This window comes from Clupea harengus, chromosome 8 (genome assembly GCF_900700415.2).
Source record: "Clupea harengus chromosome 8, Ch_v2.0.2, whole genome shotgun sequence".
Lineage (NCBI taxonomy): Eukaryota > Metazoa > Chordata > Actinopteri > Clupeiformes > Clupeidae > Clupea > Clupea harengus.
In genome coordinates, this window is record NC_045159.1 from 1,250,295 (window position 1) to 1,268,199 (window position 17,905).

Below are 17,905 nucleotides of genomic sequence, written 5' to 3' on the forward strand. Positions count from 1 at the left end.
TTTACACAATACCAAATAAGTTGTTTATTGAATTGATACTTGTTTGCATGTTTGGTAAATCTGGGAATCAAAAATGTCACCATACCTAAAGTTTGTGGAAATGATGATCACACTATCAAAATCTCCAATCGAGAGTGACACAACTGTTAAGTGTGCATTTTGTCCTCTTTGTTTAAAGCAGAGGGAACCCGTAGGTATAGAGGGCTGTGTGCATCCCTTTTTAATTAACATTTTCACACACTATAGTTTCAACTAAAGGAGCTCTGTGGTGAATCATGGCAATCTCATGATCAAACTCATGAGCAATCTCTATACCTTTTGAGATGTAAGGATCAACTTTCATGGAAAACGTCCACAACGATGGTTCTACAGCAAAGGCAACAACAGAAAAGGAAGGTTTCTGAGGATAGAACATTCAAAAGAGGTATGGCCATGGCCCCCAGGATCACTGATATCAGCTAAATCTGTAGTGGAGACCTGAAAAGTCATGATTACATGAATTTTGCGTTTCAGTTGTTTGCATTAAATATGAAAATTAAAAGAGATTCAAAAAAATAAGTTAGATTTAATTTAACAAATTGTGAGACAACAAAAGTGAATTGGGGGGGAAATGTGACCACAGGCATTATAAGAGGCTTAATAAACAACTGAGATTCAATGTACTCCAAACCCTGAAATCATACACTCAGTGTAAGCATCAACCTAGAGTTGTTACTCCAATGATACTTGGACCTCAAACACTTTGGGCTCTAGTTTGGCAGCGGCAACATGGCATAAAGGGCACGAAGCTGCCCAGGGGGCTTGATTTTACCAAGTATGAAATGCAGCACTGTAAGTTTCAACTGAGGGACTTCTTTCGTAAAGTGAGGTAACACACACACACACACACGCACACACACACGCACACACACACACGCAAATGCAGACAAAGTGAAAATCTGAACAAAACTAGTCACAATGCATTGCCATGCAGTGCTTTTAAGACATGTAACATAATGAAATTCTCTCTCAAAATACAGTTTTCTCCATTAGCATGTGGGACACCCTGGCCCCCACTGGCATGCTGTGACCATGGGATGTTTTGGAATCCTCAGTCAGCCACTCCCACTTACTCAGCAGATAGTGCTGTTGTCGGTAACGATGTCGGGACGATGGGTGGAAGCCAGACGATCGGTGCTAACAGGAAGTAATTCTGGTCTCTGATTGGTTAAGACCAGTAACCTGACTGGAACGTAAAACACTATACGTTTGCTTGGCTAATGCCAGGACCTTTATTTTTTTTCGTTGAGTAACGGTGTCGTTTGCCTGACTTTTAAACAATCTTTAATTTTTTGTTTAGTTCTGTGAAGTTATAGGTCTTAATAATCAACTGACTTGTAGACCGACAATCGGTGGTAACCGGAAGTAATTCTGGTCTCTGATTGGTTAAAACCAGTCACCTGACCTTAACCAATCAGAGGCCAGTTACCACCGATCATCTAGCTTCCACCCATCGTCTACTGATTTAGGATTTAGCTTTGGCCACTCTTTCCAGTGTCTGCCGCCCCATAGCTGACTTTGGTCATTTCGGCCATTTTCACCAGCTGTTCTCATTCTCAAACTAGAGCCCACTGAGTTATAATGGGACTAGTATCCCATAATATTTCTACAGACTACAAGTGGTGGGCAATCTTTTTCCAGGGTCAATGGCATGAAATACAAAAGGTTGCCTCAGAAGACAGCAGCTCTCAGTTCTAGCTCTCCACACTTATCACAGACACACATCCATTCCATTGGTTTCACATCAACTGAAATGATTCAATTTCATTCCTCAGTCTGTGGTCTATGGGCCTTTAAGCATGCATCTCTGGATCTCTGCTTCAACAGTTTCCTTTAAGGCATCGTGGGCCTTCTTAAGGTCTACGAGAATATTAAAGTATGCTTTGAGTTTCATTGTTCCGTCCTCCTCTTCATCAAAGCTGACCTCTTGGAAGCTCTGCATAAATTGCATATAGGACTCATTAAGTGCCGTGGTCATCTCAACCAGACGCTGATTCCTCGCAGAGAGGTGAACAGAGAGAAAGAAATCCTGAGTATGGCTAAATTGACCCTTTGGGACAAAAATGTCAGTTCTTTCAGGGTCTAAGCGAGCCCTTTTTATGCCAAAGTTATGAAGGTTCTCAAAGGTGGCATCACAAGCTAGGACCAGGCCCACCAATGCTTCTGGGTTGCAGATGTAGCAATGCCATTTTCTGCCCTCGTCCAAGATGGCCGACAGTGCTTTACGTCCGAAGTTGCGCAACACACACTTTTTACAGAAGGCGTTTGTGCAGTAGTCGCAGCAAATAAGGTCTCCCCCTTCAGCACACCACCTAGACAACATAAACATAGAAAAGGATATTTAACTATTTGAAAATGTCATCTTACAGCCAAGCTTTTACATCTTGGCAAATGCCTTTTTCTTTTCAGGTTTCCAAATGATTCACTTCCTTTTTGTCATCACCTAAATCCCACCACATAATTAACTCACTGGTCAGACATCAAGGATTCATAGGGGAGCATCTTCCCACTAGTATCTCTAGTAAGGCAGGCAGTGCCAGATCAGACACAGCAGTTAAGATCATTAACGTAAACAGACTTGACTCGAATGCCACAGATTTGGCACTAATGGACTGACACTATAGCCCAGTTTCAGCTTTGACTCCATTTCTGTTGTCTTGAGATCATCATGCACTTCAAACTGGCTATGAAATGAAGGACAGACAGCGACGTCCATTTCAAAGTGTTCTACTGTACCTGCACTGCTCATCAGCCCCATCCACATCCTTGCTGATGTCATCGCTCATGTAGTATCTGTAACAAGGCTAAAAGACGAGACCCATTCATCATCATCATCATCATCATTACTCTGTTACATTGTTTTTATAAAAGGCCATGTAATCAATCTATGTTATGCCTTACTTTTGATCGATTGGTGTTTCACAAAACCAAATAACTCACCTTGCAGATAAGTACTTTGAGAGCAGGATGTCTGTAGACAGCATCCCACTGAAAGTGATTCATTTGCTGTCCACAAGCAGTGCAGAAATCAAAGTCTATGAACAAACAAAAAAAGGTCTTTTCACATACACTGTTCTATGTCAGATGACCATGTGGTGATATGCATGTAAAACTCTCTGATATTAACTAAGCCCAGTAAATGACAATTCTGCTCATAAAAATATTTGAGATTTTTATGATGAGAAGAATATTGAGGCAAATTACTTTTTACCACACCTGAGGACATGGTTAGAAACAGCAGAATCACAATACTGCTTTACTGGTTCATTCATTATGACCAAATCGTACTCACTGGGTAACACTTGAAAGGTCCTGGCATTCAGCGGGGAAACACCTTTGGTTGTGAGGTGCTGGTCTTTGAAGTCGCTGTCACATCCACTCTCTGAGCCACATCCCCCAGTGTCACTCGATGAGCTGTGAGAAGAGAGCTCAACTGGTCCTGGTGATTTGGGCTGTCGTTTGCGAGGGCGACCTCTCGGCCTCGGCTGTACTGATGTGGTCAGTCTGGAAGAGGAGGAGGATGACGAGTAGGAAGGAGAGGGTGACTGGTCGTAAAGTTTGCTTTTCGGAATGCTGGTCCTTTCCAGGTCAGGAGATGAGCTCTTCTCCAACTCAAATATGCCACTTCCCTCCACGCTAGTGTCAGTCGATGTAAGGAGGGGCGTTTGCTGTACCCATAGTGAGCACCTGCTCTCCTCATCCATTGGTTGAATGCCTCTTTCGTCCTCTTGTTCCTCATCTCCCACACTAGAAGTTTGGCCTTCCTTGATCTGAGATGCGGGATGCTCTTGTTCGCTGGAAGTGTACAATGTCCTTGGGTCTTCCTGCCCACACCTACGAAGCTCCATTTCAACAGCATGTTGCAAGGCATTGTAGGCGTTCTGCAAGTCTACTGGAACATTAGAGTAGTCCTTCAGTTTAATAGTTCTTTCCTCCTCTTCATCACTGTTGTCTTCCTCACTGACTTGCATAAACTGCACAAAGGATTGGTTGAGGGCCATGGTCATCTCAACCAGGCGCTGAGTCCTTTGCAAAAGGCCGGTGGAGAGAGGCGCCTCAGAATCCTCTGTCTGAGTCGGAGTCTGCTGACCCTTTAGAGCCAAAATCTTTGCTCTCTGTGGGTCTAAGCGCGCCCTTCTTGTTCCGCCATTCTGGAGATTTTGAAGGGTAGTGTCGCAAGCCAACACCAACCTAACAAGGGGCTCGGGGTAGCACACGTAACAGTGCCACTTCTTGTCAGCGTCCAGCATGTCAGACAACTCCTTACGTCCAAAGTTGCGTAACACACACTTTTTACAGAAGGCATTGGTGCAGTAGTCGCAACAAATCAGATTGCCTCCCTCTGCACACCACCTGGATTAGGACATAAGAAAGTCGAACGTAAAATTGTTTTAGGAAATACGAGTGGTCATGTTTACAAGTGCATTCGGTTCACAACTGTACCTGCACTGGGCGTCAGTGCCATCGGCATCCTTGCTGATGTCATCGCTCATGTAGTATCTGAAACAAGACTGAACCCATACAACTTGCTTACTCATTTTCTGTTCACTTCCATTCTGCTTTTGTCTTGTACACCACCAGGTGACTTACCTTGCAGATAAGCACTTTGAGGGCTGGATGTCTGTACACAGCATCCTTATGGAAGTGATTGACCTGTTGTCCACAAGCCGTACAGCTTACTACCTGCAGATCATAGTCTATATGTCCACAGAAAAAAACAAAATTCATATGTTTAGGCTCTTATTTCCTTTTTGGCTGTGAATTTGCTTGTGGTTATGTCTTAAACAAAAACTCACTTTGTTTCAGCAACCTGTTCTGTTTACTTCGTGTTTTGGTGCCGAATTCTGGACCTCTAAACTCATCCCGACCGTCTTCCACAGGCTGTGGTCTCACCACAACCGTCCCTAAAAAGATTTGCCAGATTGAACTCACATGCACGACATGGCCATAAAAATTATTTGTTATAGGTGATCATACTTCCAACAAGCAAAGTAAAAGAGGTGCCAAACCTTTAGGGAGAAAGTCAATGTTTAGGTCGCTGGAGTCGTCGGAAACACTGCTTCTGCTGTCTGAGGAACAGTCTGACTCGTCCTGACCAGTGTGTCGGATAACGATCAAGGGCTTCCTGTATTCAGATGTCAATTTCCATTAGAACTTAGTAGTAGTAGTGTTAGGCTTAGTAGTATAAGGCAGCAAATGATTGCTTTCTCACCAAAGTTAATGGATGTTTGAAACTGTGCAGAGAAATACAATTGCATGTATGTATATATAAGGGCACTTCCATGGGAATAACCACATTATGTTGGCCTTATATCCTCATGCCATGAACACATTATCCCCTGCTGACAACTACAACTCAGTAAGTTAGCATTCTAAAATAAGTTGTAATAAAGTTAATACATTTAGTCAGGATCATTCAAAGAACAGGATCTTTTTCCAGTTAACATAAGTTACACTTAAAGAAGGCCCAAGATGCTCTAGAACTGTGGGCCACACATTTAGGCACCTCCCCAGCATAAACTGACAAAGAACAAGATAGTTGAGCCTTTAAAACGTATCCCTGGGTTAACCTTTTCTTAATCCCTATCAATGATCAGTTAAGCGTTAACTTAAGTGCATTGACTATACCCATGTGCCTATGTCTATGTGGATGGCTTGCCTCTGGTGGTCACTGAAGTTGAAAAACTTAAGATTTTGGTGTCTGAGACTTTTTGTATACTCTGACACTTGCTGAAAATAAAAAATAAACATGTTTCAAAAAAGAGGTAAATAAAGGTAATTTATGAGTCTTGTCGATTTGACAGTGTGTTTTGTAGTGAACCATGTGTTTTCCACTGTCACTGTAAGATACGTAAGAAATATGCCCACTCAACTGGGCATAAATGAAGCATCTCAATAGTGTAGCATTCTCTAACTGCCACAGAGGTAGAAAGATAGCTTGATTAGTTGCTTGAGGATGTGTTAGCGAAGATTTGTTGAGAAGTCTGTACTAGCAGTAGCTAACCAAAACCTAAACCAGAAAGAAAAAGGAACTGTTGAAGGCATTTTGCAGGGTAAAGTGCCACGGAGAACATATCAGGGTAATGTAGCAATTCTAGTTGCTAGATATATCTTACAAGTATAGTTGACAGGTTTTGTGATTAGTAAAACTAAAATCCTATGCTTCAACACCAACAACAATAATCTCATTAAAGATGATGTTCTCCAATGATTATGTTCTTCAATGATTCTTCGTTCCAGTTTTTTAAGGCATTTGTTTACACTTCAGGGCCTGGGGGTGCAATAAGTGCTTGAAAGAAAGAAACAATATACACGGAATTCATAGGAATGCTTGTAAACTCTTACAATCATACCTTAAGAACAGCATCAACAATGCAGGTCAAGAGGAATTTATACTACTTTGAGAACAAAAATGGCAAACTGCACCTTCAAATTACTTAACGAAATTAAGAAGAAAATGTAGGCTGTCGTATGTTGAACTGCTGGTCTTCTGAAAATACAACTTTAACTTCTACTACTTCAAATGTAGGGTACAAAAATGACTAGTTAGGCAAAACCCCAAATCCCAGTTTCACTTTTCAAAATCATGCATGTATACTATGCCAGTTTCACCACATGGTTTTATTTATTCATTTATTTTGCATATTGCTTGTGTTACACACGCTGGGGAATCCTGCCATTTTGTAATTTGTCAAGATAAATGAACAGTATATGTAGCCAGAGGGAAAAAATACTTCTGTTCTAACTGTTTATTAAATTTTATCACTCTCTCATACAATACATACATATACATTTTACACAGGTATAGGATTTTTACTTAGTCGTGCACCATTATGGAAAGACACGTACCTCCTGGAGCGAACAGGGGAAGGCTGTCTGTTCTCATGAGGCGGCTTCAGCACACTAGAGCAACAAGGCTGAGGAATACAGCACATACAAATAGATCTAAAAGAGCCTTTGAAGTTAAGGTATTCAGTTTCAATTCAGTTTTTTTGTTGTTTAATCCATTCTTTACAGAAATCAGATAAAGCCAGGGTATATGCTTACATAAGCTTAAACAATGCAAGCCTCCGTGAACATGATACTCTACATAAAACGAAGTTCAAAACTATATCTGCACAGTAATACTATCACTTGACATAATACGCGAGATAACTAAATACAATTGTGTTAATTTAGTATTTCATAACACTTACATAAAAAACAACCATAAAGCTTTGAATATTTAGGCTTTTCAAAAAGTTTCTTATTTCTATATCCCTAAGAAAAGCAGACCAAAGTGTCCATACCTGGGCCTCCTCCTTTATGGTTTGGTCAGTTGCTTGGGACACAATGGAATTGGCAGCCACCAGCCCTGAGATGTGGGGTAAAGAAGGAGAATGAGTATCATGGCTCTCTATCTACCCTGTCTATTCATTTCCCTACTGAATGAAACTTAGTTCTCCTGATTTGTCATGTTTTATTTTTGTGAATTTAGGACTTAAGACATGTGCATTTGTTGGGATAGGCTAGGTACATGGTAGGTTCACATGGTAGGGAGAGCACTAAGAGGCAGAGCTTCAGCGATGTCACTACCTGTGGCTAATTGGTAAAAGCACACCTGCCCTACAACTTCGGCTCATAATTAGGTTAGGCCCTCTGCGTAGTTCCTCTGGAATAAAGGCCTATTGTTTCCCTAGTGTGAGTCGGGTAAACTTGGATTACCATCTTTTGCCTTTCTGTCTGGATCACCACCAGACACCAGTCAGGTCTTACGGCTATCTATGGCAAATTGTTAAAATAGAATAGGAATTATATCATTCTAAAATTTCAGTGTCATACATGAGGTTGTCTATAGGAGTTTTGTGAATGTTCACATAGTAAACCAGGCTGAACCTTACCATTCACAGGTTGTGGTGACGGCAAGTCTCCATCTTGTTCTTCAGCCACGTGAGCCAGAAACTCCTGAAGCTTTGTGACCAGCACATTCAACTTACCATATCTGGGCTCTGGGCTGTAAAACACACAACCGTGTGAACAAACTCATCCCTTCTTTCAACTACCCACTGAAAATTTGAAAAATGAGTTGGCACAGCTACGTTTCTAAAGATTACTATACACACAGAACAATTAAAACATCGTTTTATCCATTTCATGGTCTTTTTTCATTAATGGCAGTATAAAAATTGAGTTGTATACTATGACACGTACTAGAATCAAGTACATGTCAGTAGAGCTGAACGATTTGGGAAAATAATCTAATTGCGATTTTTTTCTCCAAATATTGCGATTGCGATTTAATATGCGATTTTTTTTATTTTATCCAATTTTTTTTCCCAACAAATCGTAATGAATGATTTAAATATGACCAACAAAATATTAGATACATTTAGTGTCAAATATTATTTCCCACATTTTACATTTTTATTTAACTGCTCATTACAGAATCAAGAACAACAAATCGGTGGCTTTGCCACTGTGCATTTAAGTAATTTAAACAAAGTCATTGTAAGAATAAACACAAGGCATGCACTTTTTAAACACTGTGTGCAAAATGTACCATCTTAAAATAAAAAAAAAATAAAAAAAAATATTATTTATTAATTTTTTTTGACCACGTTTTTAATCGCGAACGTTGCGGTTAGAAAATCGCGTTCTATCATATCGCGATTAAATCGCAAATGCAATTAATCGTTCAGCCCTACATGTCAGCACAGAATTACTAAATTAATTTATGCAGGGAACTCCTGTCATATCCTGAAAGATGAATGCCTTCTGCAGCAGACATATTTCTTTCGTAAACAGCCCAACCAATATAGCGATATCAATGTTGGATCCGATAATGATTATTTCAGACGATATTCACTTTTAACAGAAACGCATAATGAAAAGATTTCAAAAGGCTCTCACTTATAGACAATAAATCTTAAAATAGAAAGTACAGGCAGGCCTTTTGTTTTTTGTTGTCGTTTGATAGTTATAACCTCACACCTAATCTGTCCCAATAACTACTTTCAATGTATTCACGTATCCAGTAGGGCTGGGTGATATAGTTAATTAATTCGAGTTTTTGTTTTTGTTTTTAAACGATGTGAAAAATGCCTAAATCGCAAAATCGAGATTAGTGCATGTGAGCAAATAATTTCCAATGCACCGACTGGGCCACTACAAAAGGCAAGCAATGCGTTGAATGCGATGACGGAATTCTCTGCTGGTGAAGAGCAGCAACACCTGGTTTGAGCAAACAGAACTGCCCAGTGCCCAAGCCAAGTCTTTTTAGGTTACTAGTATGTATGCTGTGCTGCTATGTCCAACAAAACCAATGACATGACATAAACTAGGCCTGCAATATAAGGAAAAAAGGGCTTGGTTGATGATGTTTTGGATATATTACTATGGACCATGGACAACTGGCTACCAAGAACTGAACTCCTGTATTGCCATGCGTATTGCAGGTATATTAACCACTGTGTCATTAAAGGTAAGGTCAATGTTGGCGAAACCAGGAACAGTAAACTAGATTTTGAACTGAAAAAATTCCAGCCCCTTCATTCAGGCTTCCCTCCAAAGCCACTCCCCCAGAACACATGAACGTGCATTGCCTGACTACTGCCACAGGCCGAATCCATGAGCAGTGTTGCCAGGCAACTAAAAATCCTGTAGATTGATAAATCTGGCGACTTCTTGCAATTTTGGCAACCCCCGTTCTCCTCACTTTTCACAGATTTGTAAATGACATCATGTTTGCCTTTCTTTTGTGTTGCCTCTAGCGCTGCCCACGTTTTTGATAAAGAAATGTGAAACTCTGACTTTAATTAAGTATCTATGTGTGTTAATCGTATGCCTTTGTGAGCTGAAACATGACGTTTCTGTCTGTTCTTAAATGTTGACGGTTCTAACTGTGTATGTGCTTAAAAGTTTACCTTCTGTGTGTGTGTAAGTGAGGGCTGATAAGAAGAACTAGTAGTCCTTCTTTTCTGCCTTGCTGATGCAACATGCATAGCTAGCAAGCCTGTGCTATGCCTATTGCTGTGTTGTTAACTATGTTTGTATTAACAGCAAAATAGGCATATGAGGAAGCTTATGTTTATGAATGATTTGAGCCTACGGTCCTCTGTAACTACTTTTACCGACATTTCAGCATCTTATAGGCTACTGTGCCACGAAAATGTGGACACAACTGAAAATAAAGGTCAAATCCAATGGCACTTAATGTTAAGCGCAGTGCAGAGTGTGGGGAAATTTGTTGGAGACGAGAGTTGTAAATATTTATCTGTTTTTAGGATTTAGATTAAGACTAGCATGGATGTTTTAAACAGTTTGGAGTGAAGTGTAGTCTCATCAGCGGGTTCAAATTAACCTAGTCACGTGGAGCCAAATTATATGGTAACGTGAGACTAGGTTAATTTTGTCTGTTAATATTTTTAAATGAGTAGACTAATTGTAATTTATTAATAATATGAATCGTGTTTTATACCTAAAATTTAAAAAAAACACCACTACACTGTCCCCACCCGCAACAAACCATTGTCATCACTAACTTATCCAACTACCTCAGGTCTCATTTTCATATTAATTCTACCAACTCACACAAATAAGCTGTATCACCACATTTGTAAGACGTTCTCTTCAAAGCCAATACAAACGAACACAAATAAACAGATAAATACCCTCAAACGACACTTGCTCACAACTACAATGATACCCGCAAACACAATTAGTTTACAAGGTATGTGTTAATATAACTACATAGTCTCCTAGCTCACAAAGCGTAGCTAATGTTAGCATTGGGCTAATACATAAGGTAGCTACATATGTAGCTAGTAGGGCTGCAACTAACGATTATTTTGGTAATCGATTAATCTATCGACTATTTTTTCGATTAATCGACTAATCTAATGATTATTTCCCATAGCAAATTAAAATAACGACTCAAAATGTTGGAATTTGAATTTCAAATGTATTTGAGTAACAAATGTAATCATCATAATACATAAATTAAATAGTAATACAAATTAAAGTGCAAATGTGCTTTTAAAAGTAAAGAGAAAGTGCAAATAAAGTTTTAAAAGTAACTCAAATTAGCAATCAAGCCTCTGCAAGTGCAAAATAACGCAAGAATAACTGGGCTGCAAGTGACATTCAAATTCAACTTATGAAATATATTTTTTTTCCACAATCTTTTGTTTGAAGAATGTTAAGTGGAGGAGGTTAACTACTCAGAACAAACGAAAATACAGGCTACTCTGATAATTCACTGATTTACTACATTGCACTTAACATAACAGAAATAGTGTTAGCAAGCATCCTCCATGAGACGTTCTGTTTTCCAACATGTAAGCTTAAACTAGGGATGCACGATAATATCGGCACGACATCGGTATCTGCAGATAAAAGCTTCAAAACTTAATTATCGGCATCTGCAGATATGAACATTTCTGCCGATGTACCTGGCCGATAAAGTGACGTTCAAATTATGCGCACGCGAAGCAAATGTTTTGGTTACTATGAGCGCCAACAACGTAATTCAAGACGTTGGCTGTGTGGCAGTACTTCACAGTATCAGAGGATGTTGACATGCTATTTGTCAGGAAACTTTTCAGGAGATGGAAGAGGAGACGACAGCTTGGCCGTAACGTAGGTTGCATGCATAGATGCAGACCACCCGCGTGCAAAGCTTTGCAACATTACCTGTCGCGCGCTAATAGAAGTTAATAAGTTGCTAGTTAGCTAGACAACACTAGCTAGTTAGCTTGCATGCTACGTGACACCAGCGAAGTTGATGATCTCATTTGACGGGATGTGAAACGTTATGTCACGAGCCCACGCTATCTGTACATGGCTTACTTTTGCATATATGGAATTTATATAGCTAACATGGCAATAACCTTACATAGATTAGTCTAGAAATCCTAGAAGGGATGTTATTAAACTGTAAGTCAGTTAACCAGCGTTAGCTTGCCAAGTTAGCCAAGTTGCATTTCCAGAGTGTAGCTGTTCAAGTTCGTACTGTTCAAGTATGAAAACTGTGACGTGAAAATATAAATAAATCTGCCATATTTGAAATCATTTCAATAGTTTCATGAGTGAATGTCTATTTCTAAAATGATACAAATCAAGTTTTTAATGTCCTGTATCTACAGCAATACCCTATCATAATAACAGATTAATTCTAGTACAGGAGAGACTTTTCAATAATTAAAAAGCAGAGGTGTATATATCGGTATCGGCATCGGCAATCGGCCAAAATGAGCTGGTAAATATCGGCATATCGGATATCGGCTAAAATTCAATATCGTGCATCCCTAGCTTAAACTTTACTATAAGTTATAGATATATCATATATGTCTATGATAATTGCTGCTAGACACTCACTGTTCTTGTGCTCCCACAGCTCATTCTCTTTGAAATACTGGAATAGTGCTTCTTTAACTACTTATAATTGACCATCATTGAGAAAAATGACAACTTTTCTGTTAGCCATATCTCATATGCAGCAGCTACTAAAGCTAGCTTTGTTTACTGTTTCCATGGTAACAAGAGCCGTCTCAGAATAATTCGCTTTTCAGTCGGCCATTTCTGATATGCAGCACATGATGGTACGAGAACGGAGGGCAAAGAAAACGGTGCATGATTTGTATGCTAGGCTATTTGCAGATTATGTTCCATTTTTCTCAATGATGGTCAATTATTATTAGTTAAAGATGCACTATTTCGCACTTCCTATAGTGCATTGCAATGCCGAATGAAAATTACCGGTAGCTCTGCTAGCGTCTGCCAAAAATAAATAAATAAATAAATAAATAAATAAAATATTTAAATTTTTTATATATTGTATGACGCATCGACAATAAAAATCATCTTCGACAATTTTTCACAATCGACGTCGTCGATTTCGTCGACTAATCGTTGCAGCTCTAGTAGCTAGCTATGTTAGCTACATAGTTCAGCAAAAAATCCAACAAATTCCTCCAAAAACTGAATAGATAATTACCTGTCCAAAAGAAATAGAGCAACCATGGTGTCACTTTTCAGGCCCTTCAACTCCCTCATTTGTCGCTTTTGTTACCTTCTAACCAGTTGGGGCTGCATGTGTTGGGTTGAAGAGCTAGGTTATAGCTTGTTATGCTGACAACAACTATAAACCAACAACTTCCTGCCTGCCTTTCACTTTCACTGAACTGACAACCTTGGCTTCTAAACCCCTTTGTCCTTCTCTCCTTTGCTGCCCATGGACTTCTGTAGCTGAGTGGTCGGTTGACTGCTAACCAGAGGCTGGCTGTGCCTGAGCAACTCCCATGCTTTGTGTTTATTAAACAAAGAGGGCTTTTGGTACACAGCCCTTGAACTTTTGTGGTTCTCCCCTACCATTGCCATTCTCGGCAATAGTTCTCTACATCTACTGGGATACTCCACCAGAGACGCTACCCTATATTCATCAAGGCTCTGGTCACACCCTTGTCATCCAGCAAGCTAACGTTACAGAATATGGTATTCCTACACTGAGATACAGACACCGACTTTCCAAATCTATTGTACATGATACTTACAGCGACTGCTGACCGCACAGCATAGCTTCCCAGAATAGTCTGCTCTCAGCTTCCAGTACCTATGCCTTCTGTAAAGCACTTTGGGCTCCAGATAGTTGCAATAGAAATTCATCATCTTTGAAAAGACATATCGATGGTGATTCTGGTTTGACTTGCTTTATCCAACTTCTTTTTGGTGGTAGCCTTTTCTACTTCTGTCTTTCTGTGAGATTTGAAGTGTAGGAACTGAGCATATTGCCAGAGTAGGAACTGAGCATATTGCCAAACCAATCTGGTTCTATTAATGGTACTATTATTTTTAATTATCGGCCATTATTGACGCCAATGCCAATAGACCAGCAACTAGCTTATATCAGACGATAATATCGGCACGTCGATTTATTGGTCAGGCTCTATTTCCTAATTAAGTTACCAAAATTAACATTTCTACAGTCCACCATCAATGCATTTAGAGGATATGCTCAAGACCTAGTGCATGAGCAAACCTATGTTAATAGGTGTACCTAACTGAGGTTTGATACAATTACAGTATGCATACTGAAGGGGGAAAAAAGAGTGCACACTGTAAATGGCTGGGCATGTTGGTACCTTACCAACTACCCTACTATTCGCAAAATCTGAGGTGAAACTGAGGTTCATACTCTCCACAGACCAGAAATATTGTAGGCTTCTATTTAAAAGGGTTTCATCTACAGTAATCTACAAATACAAAATCTATAGAAGGTTATAATTCATTTAGGATATGGAGTAGCTATTGAAGGAGATGGCAGCACACCTACAAAATGTCTGCCTAACTAGAGGCTAGAACCAGGGAACTAACCAGACTGCTTGTGGAAGAATGAAATACAGCATCAGAATCGACTAACTGTTAAGTGATTTGAGATAGCAGATAGCCTTCCATTCACTATTGCGTCGATACAACTGTTGTACAAAGGAGAAAAATCAACTTGAAAGCCTCAAACCATTACAGCGTGATGTTATTCGGAATAATGCTTGAGGTCCTACAAAAATAATGTAGTTCTCCATATAACAGGTCCTCAGAAAAGATGCGACCAGTTCCTCATGGCCATAGCATGTCGGCAAGGTAGTCAATGGTTCTGGTTCTGGGTTCGAACCTATCGGCTAGCGAAATCTATGGTCTTACTGAAGAGTAACGTTACAGAATGTCGTTTTCCTATAAAACAGTGTTCTATACTCTTGGTCTTGTAGTTAAGTCCCCACCTCCCCATTATTTTTTTTCATTGATTAACAATGTCGTGCGGAAAATATGAGAATGTTATAGTAAAAAGTTAATATGTCAAAAATGTAAAGTTGGCGGTAACGTTGACATAGACAGTCAGCAGTCTGTTTTGAAGTTAGGATAGTTAGCATGGCTGTCTAACAAAGCTAGCTACTATGGCTAACATTTCCCATTTAACAGAGGGCATGGCTATTTCACAATATTCCCAAATCCCAACTGTCCATTTGATCTCTTTACGTCCCTATAGCAGCATTACCGGTTATTTTATTAAAATATGAAAGCATTTGGGCTATACGTCATGATAATGCTGTCTATGTTATTTCAAGGCTAACACGTACCCCTTTATTTAGCTAGCTATCTAGCATAGATAAGTAGCAAGTCAGCTACTGATAGCCTTCACATTTCAAGTAGAGTCAGGACATTAAGGGGAGCTAGCCTCCACATTTCCAAAACCTTAGCCAACTACCTGACATTGTTCAAATGAATCAAGCAGCTAAACAATCTCAAGCAGAGGATACAAATAAATGTTCTGCAACATGCAAATGCAAATGTTCAAGACAAACTAGCAAGATAGAAAGGTAGATTGGTTTTTCGAGTTACATAGCTTATGTAAAATATTGTCCATACCTGAGAAAATCTGTTGACATTTTCAGCTACTTTCAAACACGTTTGTTAGATGGTGTTATTCGGTCTATGTTGTTTAAATGCAAATAATTCCATTAGGAGGCTCAGTACAGCAAATCACACCGTTATCTACCTAGCTAGAGCTCACTGCCTTCCTAGCTAGGCAATTTAGGTGAGTGTGTGTTGCTGCCCGATCTGAGCCGGCTGCCAGATCCGTTCTGCACATGTGCAAACGTCGGAATAGGCATAATTACTAGGGTAGTAGCTATATATACTTAAATTTGTTTTTTGAGCTGTAAACTAAACTAGACGTATCGCATAGCGGTGCATAATATGACCTCCGCAGAAAGTTAGAGAATGAGCAAGAATTAATTGAACCTAGAATATGCATTTCCTGAAGGATTTTTTTTTAAATTGTTAACTTAAAAAGTTAATAATTAAAAAAATAATCCCTAAAGGAAATTCCAGTACCAGAGGAAAAGTAAAAGTGGGTGCTAGGGTAATTTAGGTGGTTGCTAGGTCGTTGCTAGGGTAGTCATGGTGGTTGCTATTGTAATTGAAGTGGTTGCTATGCTAGTTGGGTAGTCATGTTGGTTGAAAGTAAGTCAGAGAAAGCTGACATAAAAAGTTGAAAAAATAATGGGAATTGATGAACAGAGTGATCATAAGAAGAAAGGAAAGAAGAGTGAACAACAGTGCCTATGGATAAAGACAGACTGACAAGAAAGAGTTTAGAAGAAAAGATTGAAATAAGGAGAGAAAATGGACTGAAGCAGAGAGATGGACAGTGTGAGAAAGAGGAGTTGGAGAGATATAGAAGAAGAAGCTTTCCATTTGCTCCATCGCTTTATTACCCTTTTTATGAAAATCTGTGTTCTATGGGTTGAGAATGGTCCAACAATCATCCTGAATCTTGCAAGGCTGATGCTGACGGAGTCAACTATTGGGACTTCTCCACGTCATGAAATGGGTGGTCCACCTCCCCTAGCACCCGCCAGTGAGTCTCATTGTCTTTTGCTGATCCAGATCATTTACAGGAGTTTACGTTGGCCCCTCCTCCTTGGGCCAAATTTCCAAATGAAAAGTTTTAAAATATCAGTTTAATTCATTCATTCTAAATTATTCATTTGTTCATTCCAAATTATTTCAATGTAATGAATAGTTATGAGATATACCACTTTCTTTGTTTCTCATGTGTAACACTCGGACCAAGCCATAAACAATTTCAGCCAATTGGAGTCTGCGATTCTGGCGAGAGGTTGTTAATCCAATGATACCCCTTCCCTTGTGCTCTTAAAGCAGTGGCTGGAATGGTTCATGGCTCGGCCATGTTTGTGTATCATTTACAGCGCCAGTATGAACACCTTGTATGAGTCTTTTGAGCACACACAGACAGCTAGATGACCACGAGGAGCTACTCGCTGAATTTGGCCATTTGTTTTGGATCAGAAAGATGGACTGACGGACCTTTAAGTGATTGTACAAAATGTTTAAGTCAGTTTAAGGATACATGGTAGTATATCTCTAACCCATGCCAGTCGGACAAACAGAGACAGAGTTTGAAACATCTGGAGGCCAGTTCACTCCTCTTAAGTCCTAACCCATTTTTTTGGGTTTACCTCAGAGTTAATCAGCTGTTCCTATCATGTTATCTTTCAGTCCTAGTACTTATATGCTTCAACAGTCCTTAACTGTGTAGTCCTTGATGCTGGCAATCGAGTGTGGATATTTGAACTCAACAGCCAATCAAATACACTCCTCCTTTCAATGCTCCTGAAGCAACTTGTAGCATGAATGTCTCTTATTTTTGATTGGCCAGCCTGGAAAAGTGCTTGGTCCAAGCCACCTTGTTTCCCATTGACTCAGCCAGGACTGTGCACAAACACTGGACAGCCAACTAGAGGAACGTAAGGAGAATTTCACTGAATTTGACAAAAGGTGTAATGGATTATAATCAAGGACTGCACTTTGAATTACCCTTTCCTTTAAACCAATGGATGTAAACCTAATAAATCCCTTTCACTATTAAGTGCTTTTTTCTATCTGGCTCCCTCTTCACCTGTGTAAGAGCACATTTTCACCACAGAAACAAGATGTTTTGACCCCACATGAGATATTTTCTGCATTCTGTGAGCAGAGGGTAAAATTACCTTAATGTAGCTGCATTTCTACAGTCAATAATGAAAGTTTTTGAGATATGTTTTTACTGTTATGCGATACCATGTTGTAAAGATAATGTTATTCTAAGTCAGGAAAATGTCATTCTAGATCCAATATACACAAGAGACTTAGATTGAGTCAAAAAAAGTATTCTGAGATTCAGTTCTATGGTGATGATTGCACAACTGTAGCACAATGAATATTCAAAAGTGTTTTCTTTGGTGAGATGGTGAGATGGTGAACTGAGATGGCCGCTTGGCCTCAGGACTGTGTTATAACATGGCACACAGTTATGCAGAATAAATAAATTATG

General features: G+C 39.5%; 1 protein-coding gene across 1 annotated transcript; it reads right to left on the reverse strand.

Moving 5' to 3' along the window:
- On the reverse strand, positions 1–15,706 carry LOC105893199 (transcriptional regulator ATRX-like). The gene is made up of 12 exons (XM_012819569.3): positions 15,436–15,706; positions 7,920–8,032; positions 7,329–7,393; positions 6,889–6,956; positions 5,049–5,164; positions 4,836–4,943; positions 4,630–4,736; positions 4,483–4,550; positions 3,332–4,392; positions 2,980–3,074; positions 2,776–2,843; positions 1–2,351 (listed from the first exon to the last, which is right to left on the reverse strand). Exons 1-12 carry the CDS (start codon positions 15,453–15,455, stop codon positions 1,823–1,825), a joined length of 2,418 nt encoding a protein of 805 aa, XP_012675023.1. The 5' UTR covers positions 15,456–15,706; the 3' UTR covers positions 1–1,822.
- Positions 15,707–17,905: the final 2,199 nt, after the last annotated feature.

Bases quoted from the DNA above. Each gene is read 5' to 3' on its own strand.
- LOC105893199 (XM_012819569.3), bottom strand. From the start codon at position 15,455: ATGTCAACAGATTTTCTCAG. The intron at 5,165-6,888 runs GTACGTGTCTTT...ATCTGAATACAG, and splicing joins TCCCCTGTTCGCTCCAGGAG to GAAGCCCTTGATCGTTATCC. The intron at 4,393-4,482 runs GTACAGTTGTGA...GTCCTAATCCAG, and splicing joins GGCACTGACGCCCAGTGCAG to GTGGTGTGCAGAGGGAGGCA.